The 10,939-nt window shown below is 35.3% G+C and overlaps 1 protein-coding gene across 2 annotated transcripts in view; it reads right to left on the bottom strand.

Moving 5' to 3' along the window:
• LOC128164118 (insulin receptor substrate 1-B-like) overlaps positions 1–10,939 on the bottom strand; it is a 27,802-nt gene extending 16,863 nt beyond the window's left edge. For both annotated transcript variants that reach the window (XM_052827868.1, XM_052827873.1), the window contains exons 1-4: positions 10,407–10,939; positions 8,413–8,722; positions 4,543–4,679; positions 4,253–4,395 (exon numbers count right to left, since the gene is read on the bottom strand). In XM_052827868.1, coding sequence (XP_052683828.1) covers positions 4,253–4,395; positions 4,543–4,679; positions 8,413–8,722; positions 10,407–10,532 — 716 coding nt within the window. In that variant the 5' untranslated portion in view covers positions 10,533–10,939. The remainder of the gene's footprint in view (positions 1–4,252; positions 4,396–4,542; positions 4,680–8,412; positions 8,723–10,406) is intronic.

Here is a 10,939-nt window from a genome sequence, read left to right as displayed (position 1 = left end):
GAACCCAAGCTGAGCTTGGATTTACGTAACGCGTAAACAATGCCGATGGCTATAACAGGCACATTAAGTGTAATTATTATCGTGAGTTGTTTTGACTAAGCGAAGGTTAAAATCATTAAGTGTGATGGCTTCCAATAAGAAAAGGTCTTCATCGGGGCCAGCGGAATCAAAACCAACAAAAAGAAAACGATATTTTTGTACCTATGAACATATCTGGGAAAATGAATTCCCATAGGTAAAACAAAGTAATCGATGCCTTTTCTGTATGTTTGTTCCTTGAAAAAGAAATAAATTATAAAAAAAAACAAAAACAAAGTAATCGAGTACAAAACAAGGCTTTTGCGTTCTATGTATCGCACATTTGAATATTGGATTTTGTGCCCAAAATAATCTGACTAAACATTCAAAAACGCTAAGTCATGTATAGAATGCTTTTTAATACACAAAAGTCTTCCAAGTCACTTACAACTTTCATGCCATCATTTACAGAGTTCAAAAGCAAGGTTAATGTAGCAGAAACTCTTTTTGCATTTTTTTTCAGCTGAACACAACCTACCATTTTCTGTGTCGGATCACTTTACAAAATTCAAAATCAGCAACTGTTAGTTAAAATGCTTCTTTGCAATAAAGTATTACACGTAAGTTTTAACACATATTTCTATTGTATACCAGTATACCTATGAAATGCATGATAAATATGTCGTGAATGTCGTTACGCGCTATGACCAGATTTTTTACTTTCCAAATCTGGTCATGACCAGATTTTCACATGTTGGAGGTTGGCAAGTATGAATATAGATAATTTAACATCTGCTGTTCTTTTAAAATTTGATCATGCCTTTGATGTTTGTGATGGCATCTAGCTAAATAATGTCTTCTGACTAGCATGTGATGGCATCTAGCTAAATAATGTCCTCTGACTAACTAGATAATGTCCTCTGACTAGCATGTGATGGCATTTATCTTAATAATGTCCTCTGAGAAGCATGTGATGACATCTGGCTAAATAATGTTCTCTGACTAGCATGTGATGGCATCTAGCTAAATAATGTCCTCTGCCTAGCATGTGATAGCATCTAGTTAAATAATGTCCTCTGACTAGCATGTAATGGCATCTAGCTAAATAATGTCCTCTGACTGGCATGTGATGAATCTAGCTAAATAATGTCCTATGACTAACAGGTGATGGCATTTATCTTAATAATGTCCTCTGAGTAGCATGTGATGGCATCTAGCTACATAATGTCCTCTGACTAGCATGTGATGGCATCTAGCTAAATAATGTCCTCTGACTAGCAAAGGAGATTATAACCCAGGTCTTTGTTATTAGTATTTCAACGGTAATCAACTGCAAATCTTTCAATTATTGGTATGTTAACCTTGAACAATGTTAAAATCTTAAGTGTAATCTAAACAAATTAATCCTATTGATGGCTGTGAGACCAAGTCTAATGGCAATTAATCAGGAAAATGTGTTCAAATTCAATGCCATTTATAAACATTTCCTACATAACCAGGTAAAATGTATTTTTGCAGAGTATTTTGTGCATGATCTGTGCTATGTGCTACCATACAGCTAAGGTACTGACATGGGTAGCACTTCGTGCATGATCTGTGCTACAGTACCCAACCTAACACCAGAGTACACCCCAACTAAACCCCGGGTTTACTTTCTGGGTTTACTTTGGGTTTACTTTTTGAAAATTTGGGTCCACTTGGGATTTACTTTGGGTTTACTAGGGGTTTACTTTGGGTTAACTCGAGCAGGGTTGGCTGGGAAATACCAGTGCTGGGAATTACCGGTGGTAAATACCAGTATTTCCCGTCCCGGTCAATACTACTGTTTTTCACTAATCTGGGAAATACTGGGAAATACAAATTTATAATCTTTATTTCTTTAATTTTTTCAATGCAAAACGTATGTTTATGATAAAAGATATTAACAATAAGCATCAAAAACCAATTTATCCTACTTTCCCATTTCACTGCCAGTTTATGAATCTTAAATTCACCAATCACCTATTCCCAAAGACTTCTATAGCTTCTAAAGTACAAATTTTAGTCCAGCTTTTTGAACTTCAAGTTTTCTGTTTTACAGATTTATAATTCAAAACACAAAATAAACTGTTATAATTACTGTAAGTGTTACAAGTTACAATTAAATAATCACACATGTTGTTATAATAAATGACACTTGACAGTTTTGTGCTCCTGTTTTGGGGAGATATATACTATGAGTGGGGCTGATTGGCTTCTTCTCAGGTGTGTTGCATACTGAGGTAGTGACACAGTCACACTTTATTTTTCACAATTTTCTTGCACCATTCTCACATTCACCAAATAACCAGAAAATGGAACTTTTGATATCATGTTTATGATAACTGTATAGATTCACTTATACCTGACTAGTCTTTAAAACAAAATAACAATTTTGTCAATGAATGAACCATGTTTGGAGTATTCATAAGAAGATAACCAATGCATTACTGGGCAGTCAAAACTTGTTAAAATCAAAGAACATTATAAACTGTCAAAAAGCTGACAAGGTGTACTATTGTCTACATCCCTACAGATTTGATTATGACTAATGTCTAAGTATGAAGTACTATAATATGTAGTTGTACTTTATTTCCCAGTATTTCCCGGGAAATACCAGTAATTCCCGGGAATTACCAGTATTTCCCACCGTCCTGGGAAATATGAGTATTTCCCACTTTTTTGCCAACCATGAACTCGAGAATTGCTTTTGGAGTCAACTATACGCACTGAAGTGTGAAGCAGACCTGTATTTTATCTTATCATCCTACTGCCTGTGATTCCTGCCCCTTGTATATTCCGAATACACATGTAGTGTCTGCTTTCAGGGTATACTTCTGATCGGGGTTTACTCTCTGTGTCCACTCTGGGTTTACTCTGGGTCCACTCTAGTAAACCCAAAGTAAACCCAGAAAGTAAACCCAGGGTTAAGTTGGGGTTTACTTTCTATTATGCCCCAGTCACACATTCACGGATTAAATGCCGGATTAGCTACGGAAGCGATCCGGAATCATTCGTGGCGATATGTATTGACCCGTGGCTTTTCCGTCTGTTATCGTATCCAAACGTAGCAATACTTGTATAGCTGCGACAATTTTTGAACATGTTCAAAATTCCACTACGGATGAAACCACGGTGACCGTAGTACTTCCTTAGAAAAACTTACTAAACCGTTTTAGAACGTAGAAGTCCGTTTTAGCTCCGTATAAATCCGTAGTAATTCGTATGTATCAATTTGTATCCATTCCGTAGAGCATCCGTACTAACTCCGCATCATTAGATTTTCCGGTGTCAACCGTGGAATATATTCCGTAGTAGAACCTAGGAGTTGATCTGCGAATGTGTGACTGGGGCATTAACGATTATTTGATTTTCCGGTGTCAACCGTGGAAAATATTCCGTAATAGAACCGTGGACTTGATCCGTGAATGTGTGACTGGGGCACTAGGTTGGGTCTGATCAGTACTGTATGTGTGTACAATAGTGATGTTTCAATCATCGATAATAATCGAAAATCAGTCAATTGTAACCACATTCTAAGCGCTCGATCATAAAAGGTTTCATTACGATTAATTGGTTGAGGTTATTTTCCCTTCAAGGAGCGCATTTCATAAACAGAAAATTCTATACATGAATTATCCAACCCCTAAAAAGGCGCGCGGTCTGAAAATGACTGACATATCAGATGAGCTCCATATCCTTAACCAGTCAATAAAGCACATTCTGGGGTTTGGACGTATTTTGGTTTCAAGAAAAGTAATGTTGGACTACCTACTACAGAAAATCTTTTGATTACAACATTTTTTATGGCAAGAAATAATAGGTTAATTAAATTACAAAAGGCCTAGTATGGTCTTGGTTATTTACATTTATTTAGCACTAAACTATAAAGTAAAAATACTTCCAATTATAATCGATAATTATTTGCGGGAAACTGATAATCGATTATGAAAATCTCACAGATTTTCATCACTAGTGTACAGCTAAGGTACTGACCTGAGTAGCACTTCATGCATGGTCTGTGCTATGTATATAGAGCTATGGTACTGACCTAAGTAGCACTTTGTGCATGGTCTGTGCTATGTGTGTACAGCTAAGGTACTGACCTGAGTAGCACTTCGTGCATGGTCTGTATTATGTATATAGAGCTAAGGTATTGACCTGTGTAGCACTTTGTGCCTGGTCTGTGACATGAATATAGAGCTATGGTACTGACCTGAGTAGCACTTCGTGCATGGTCTGTGCTATGTGTGTATCATCCACTTGCATCCACAGTTCCCCAGACCCAGTGGGAGAGTGACGACCCAGTTCCATGAAGAAAAAGCTTTCCTTGTGGCCACACCTTCTTATATTCATCATCTAGTAACAACAGAATCATTTTATGCAGTAATCAAGAAATCCATCAAGTGGCTGGACAAAAGCAAACTATTCATTACCTAACAAAGCATACTGCATCCTTAAGAAAATAAAAGGCAAGGCAAGGCTTAACATCAAAGAAAAACCCACCTGAATTTCAAAGTCGACTTTATCAGAGTTATTCCTCACAAAGCAAACAGTATCCTGTAGGCAGAAGCGGTACCCCCCACACAGGTGCTTGCTGACACCCAGGCCCTTGGGCTTGATTTCCACCTGCCATATGTAGTCTAAAACCAAAGAACACAAAGGATCACACGAAAATCAAAGTACTGAAAACAGACAATGGCTTCAATTTCTTAATAGATTCTCAGTCATTCCTGTTCAATATTTAAATTTATACTGCATAGGATACAATTTCTATTCATAAATTCTTTACCAAACAAATGACAACAACAGAGTCTCCAATAATGGAAAGAAAGTATGAATTTATACAAAAACACGTTTTTAACTCTGAAATCTCACACATAAACATGATAAAGAGATGTTTTGATAACATTTGTCCTCCCCATGTCACAATATTGAAAAGTAAAAGGTAACTTTTACATTACATACTAAGCTCATTGGACATGCAGTACTGGTACATTTCTATATTTGGGGTACTCATAGATAATCTCCTCCTATACATCTAATGGGGTACCATTGTACCTAGTTTATTATCTCTAAAGCAAAGGGTCTCCAGAATATTGAATAGAATACCTGTCAATGTCTGGGGCCATCCTTAAAAATGTTTGTTTGGAATTGCTGCCTGGAGGTTTTTTGACCCAGGAGGGAGGGAGGGGATTTTTTTCAAACTTGAAGTTTAACTTATTAAAATTGAACAAAAATAAAATTTCCAGAAAAAAAACTTCAATGAGGTGAGAGGAGTAGTTAAACACTTGACCTTTTACCTGATGACCCTAAAATCAATAAAAATCATCTACTCATTTGTCCAGCAAAGTGCTCTTAAAATGTTGCTCTGATAACACTTCCTTTACCTGTCAACATCCACAGTAGTTTGGCATTTGGTCTCATGACCATTAATTAATCATTAAGGTCATTACTTATTAGGGGAGGGAGGGGGGATAACAGGGTTCCATTTAGATTTGAAGGTGGCTCAGCAAAACAGTCTTTAATTGATTGGATAACACTTGGTATATCAACAGACAGGTGCAAAACAATATGCTGTATAGTTTCCAATAGGGGCACACTAACCCAAATCAAGCTTGGCAATGTTGTAGATAACAACTTCTACTCATCTAATCAATGATCAATAACAGGTTTGCAACATAAAATACCTTCTTGTTTATGAAGGAAGTCAAAATAATTCAGGTAAAAACACAAATATTATGATGACTCATGACTCTAAGAAAGCCACCTCTGACAAAATCTTCATAATGCACAATAGTTATCGTAAAATCTGAATGTGTCTCTTCCTATATCTATCTACATGGTATCATATTCATTAATTCATTTATTTTAAAGTTTACAGTTTGCTGGGACACAAGGATGAAGTTCATTTTCTTAATAAAATGATAAACAAGACTTCAAAACAACCTTGTACAATTTTTAAAGCACAATCAAAATGAACACAAATTTTGACCATGATCCGTTACTCTGACCTTGATAGGAGACTGAATATCCAATATACTTCCTTCTACAAATGACTGACAAAGGTTTCAACTTTACAGGGTAAAGTAGGGTCAGAGATATTTCCAGGTAAGCTGTTATATTAATGATACATGTATATACCATTTTCATTCATTTATCAGTCCTTGGACAAAACATTGATGAACTTTGACTCAAAGTTCATGTAATAGGAGCACGACACCAGTGTCCACGAAATAGCCATTTGTCATTGGCTACATGAAGTCATAAGAAGCCACGGCCATATCAATGACCAACCAAGCTCCTACCTTCTGTCTTCAAGGATTCTCTGACAACTTGTGTCCGATCCTTTTGGCATTTAATTGTCAATAAAGTTTGTTCACCTCTCTGGCAACGTAACAATACAAAGAAATACAACACCAGAACTGGTAGATATTTGTAAATGAGAAGTCAGATAGCAATAAATCTAATAACCATATATTAACCATATCACCACCAAAAGCCATGCTTATTTATCAGAATTATTCATTATGTTTTTAGCTCTATACATGTATCTAACTAAAATTATAAAAATTAAATAATGTTCAAAGAATCTCGGAAAACACTCTTAAAAATACATCAACATACAGTACATTGAAGCATTGCCTTTGGAAGTATCACTGACTCTCAGGGCAAAAGGTCAACATGATCTCCGTCTGTTGACCTAGGGCCAATGACCTTGCAAGCTTTCTGACCATGAGAAATTTTTGTTAATCTCCTCTGAACTCTCCCACCCACTAATAATTATAGAAAATTATATATACAGTATACATCAATAAATCATTAATAACTCTGGATGTGAATTAGGGTTAGACATAAAGAAGATGTATGCAATGTTTGATGATTTAAAGTGCTAATGTTTTCTCTCAATCTTGTCCACAAGTTTCAGTTCATTAACACACTAATCTTTACAAACTCACATACACGGAGCGATGGCATCCCCTCCAAAACAACTTGCAAAAGGGGAAAACAACTTTTATAAAGCTAATTGCACCCACATTCAAAACACAGCATTATACTGAAAAACCAATCTGTCAGGAAGAAAAACACATATATAAACACCCTATCTGGTACAATAAAAAGAATCAAAATTTTGAAACAGAAGAGTATGCATAGGGGCTCAGTCATACCACATTTATAGAAACAGATCAATTTCAACCAGTACATGCATACTTGTATGAATAACTTTATCTTGTATGACCTGTATATCTTTTAAACTTAGAAGTCAAATTTTTTTGCTCCAAGTTCTCTGATGTCCAAAAGACTGCGTCTCTATGATAGACTCACAATAAACTATCTGCATCAATCATCCAGCTATGAATTAACATTAAGTTATTATGCCTTTATGGTCGATATGCATAAAAACAGATTTAAATTCTTATATCACTGTTGTACTATTGTAGAAGATTATAATTTCTGTATATATACATGTATATGAAATAATTTTAAGACTTTATATTTATCATAACTGTATAATTATATCAATGCTGAATGAACAGAAAAAGAACTAGATCGTTCTCGTTGCGAGCAACGAGTGGGTCTTCCGTTTTTTAAATAAATGAGATAAAATCCTTCACTTTTAAGACTAAATTGTAAATCAACACAAAAAAAATTAGGAAAAAATATTTCGGCACCCAATGCTTGAACCCGGGTCGCTTCGGCACATGTCCACAACTCTAACGACCGAGCTACTCAGACTCTCGCTTCAGGACTTTGATGCTTAATAACTCGGGAACACATCAATCGATTTCAAAACAAATTACATATTCTGAATCAGTAAAAGAGTCTCTATCAACCCATTAGAAAAATATATTAAAAGCAAAAAGTTGAAAAAATAGATTTTTTATCTTTCCTTCCGGTGACGACCGGAAGTGACGGCGGACGTTTTTATGACCATGTTGCAACAGGTAAAACTGATGTCTATCTTCACAGAAAATTTCAGCCCTATATCTTTATTCGTATTTTAGATCTCTAGCCGACAAAATTGACTTTTAAAAATCGTAAACGGACGATAACTTCCGACCGGAAGTGATTATCAAAAAAATGAAACGGCGGTAAAAACTTCAGATGCCGACACATCAACCCTTAAAATTTGAAGAAAATCGAATGAGCCATCTTCGAGAAATCGCCTGCACAAAATTTGTAAGACAAAAAAAGAATAAAAAGAATAATAAGAAAAGTGAAAAAGAAACAATAGAATAATAGTAGGGTCTTCCGCTGGAGACGGAAGACCCTAATAAACTGTCTTTGTTTACTCAGATTGCATAAAGTTGAGATCAAATTAAAACCCCAAAATTATAACTATACTGAAATAAAATAGTGACAAAAGAAATTTACCATAGTGAGGGTAGGGTAGTTGTTCATCTGTCAAATACTCATACTGATGTTCCAGCATTAGATCTAGCCAAACCTGCATTTCTGCAGCATCCTTAACAATCACAGCAAAGCACTCATCCACCAAATACAGGGCTATACAGTTTTTCTGTCGTGTGTCAGACTTCTTGTTGATGTTGAAACATTTATGGAGGTGAATCTGTCTTTTGGGGAGTTGTCCAGCTTTGAACTTTTTCTCTGAATCATGGTACTCCAATCTGGCAGGGCCACTACTGCTTGTGGACCGCAGGACAAAAAACTTGTCCTTCTTTGTCTGAAATTGAAATCAGAGAAAATAATCCTTTAACTAAAGGCTATTGGCTGATGTTACATCAATCATGATCATCATATTAGTGTTTAGCAGCAAATGTCTAATATCAATGACAGGGTTGGCAAAAAAGTGGGAAATACTCATATTTCCCAGGACGGTGGGAAATACTGGTAATTCCTGGGAATTACTGGTTTTTCCCAGAAAATACTGGGAAATAAAGTACAACTACATATTATAGTACTTCATACTTAAGACATTAGTCTTAATTAAATCTGTAGGGATGTAGACAATAGTACACCTTGTCAGCAATGACATTTTATAATGGTCTTTGATTTAACAAGTTTTGACTAATCAGTAATGCATTGGTTATCTCTTATGAATACTCAAAACATGGTTCATTCATATACCATTGTACCTAATTTGTTTTTAAGGTTTTAATCAGGTATAGGTGCATCTACACAGTTATCATAAACATGATATCAAAGGTTCCATTTTCTGGTTATTTGGTGAATATGAAAATGGGGCAAGAAAATTGTGAAAATAAAGTGTGACTGTGTCACTACCTCAGTATGCAACACACCTAAGAAGAAGCCAATCAGCCCCACTCATAGTATATATCTCCCCAAAACAGGAGCACAAAACTGTCAAGTGTAATTATTTATTAAAACAACATGTGTGATTATTGAATTTTTACTTGCAACACTAATTATAACAGTTTATTTTGTGCTTTGAATTATAAATCTGTAAAACACAAAACTTGAAGTTAAAAAAACAGGACTAAAATTTGTACATTAGCAGCTATAGAAATCTTTTGGAATAGGTGATCTGGTGAATTTAAGATTTATAAACTGACAGTGAAATGGGGAAGTATAATATAAAATTGGTTTTGGATGCTTACTGTTAATATCTTTTATCATAAACATAAGTTTTACATTGAACAACTAAAGAAATAAAGATTATAAATTTGTATTTCACAGTATTTCCCAGTTTAGTGGAAAACAGTATTATTTACCGGGATGGGAAATACCGGTATTTACCACCGGTAATTCCCAGCACTGGTATTTCCCGGCCAACCCTGATCAATGTTTGAAGAGCCATCATTTCAGTCACATTTTTTTCCGTAGCAAAATACTGTAATCATATTCTATTTAGAATGTAGGCGTTTTGTAAAACAGTTTTTGTAGATTTAGTGAAAATCAGTGTCAGGGATGTGTTAATTTGTGGTCAGAGATCCTCAATCTGGTTTATTTGATTCGCTCCCACAAAATTAATGTTCCTTTGTACATCGACTATCAGAAATTCCGGAGCTTAACAAAGATATGATTTTAATCAGATTGAATGATCCTACGAATACAATATGTTATTAGAAACTGCACTTCAAATGAACATCAAATCACTTAAATAAACTCAAAAATGATATCCATAAAAAAAAACTGGCATTCAAAGAATACTGATAAAAGCACAGTAAACAAATTCATTGATAACTCCAGAAAGAATATAATTTATTGTTGAAATGATTGATTTGGAATATCAGGAGGGTATAGTTTAGCATAAATTATATCTCCCTTGGTTTAAAAATAGGTCTTCAAATACATAACTAGATCCAATAGCTTCAAAATATATGAGAATTTCTGTCAACAAATGAATGAAGTTCTGTCATTAATTCGGCTAGCGGGAACATTTATACCTTTAATTTCTTTAGATATCCTGTTTTAAGTATATCTGAGCCTGGCAACTCAAAGGCCATCACTGACCATCGGTTGGAGCTGGCTCGACTGATGTTGTCGTCCTCTGAATCAAAATTCTCCATCATCTTTACAGCAGTTTTACTAATATTTCATGATCTAGTGACCCGATACGAACATTGCGCTTCCGTTTTAAAAAGATTCACCACGCCTTCAGACAAAACGTGAAACACTTTGTCTCCATCATACCAATGCAGAACGTAAAAGCCACATCTACAAACTTGTTTTCACCAAATGGCCAGGGTGTTAGACAGGGACTGGGTTAATCCGATGCGTGGCAGTGAGTGCCAAATCACCACCAGCAATATGTTGTGTATATATAAAGCATCATCAATTTCATCTGGCTGGATCTAAAAACATCTTGATGTTTTGTTCGATTCAATTGATGAATAATTGGTTGATTTCATATGTTTGTCAAGGGCAAGTAATAATACAGTAGCCATATCTGTCACGTGACTGTAAAGAAAAAATGTTG

This window comes from Crassostrea angulata, chromosome 1 (assembly GCF_025612915.1).
Source record: "Crassostrea angulata isolate pt1a10 chromosome 1, ASM2561291v2, whole genome shotgun sequence".
NCBI classification, from domain to species: domain Eukaryota; kingdom Metazoa; phylum Mollusca; class Bivalvia; order Ostreida; family Ostreidae; genus Magallana; species Magallana angulata.
This window is presented reverse-complemented; position numbering and strand designations above follow the sequence as displayed.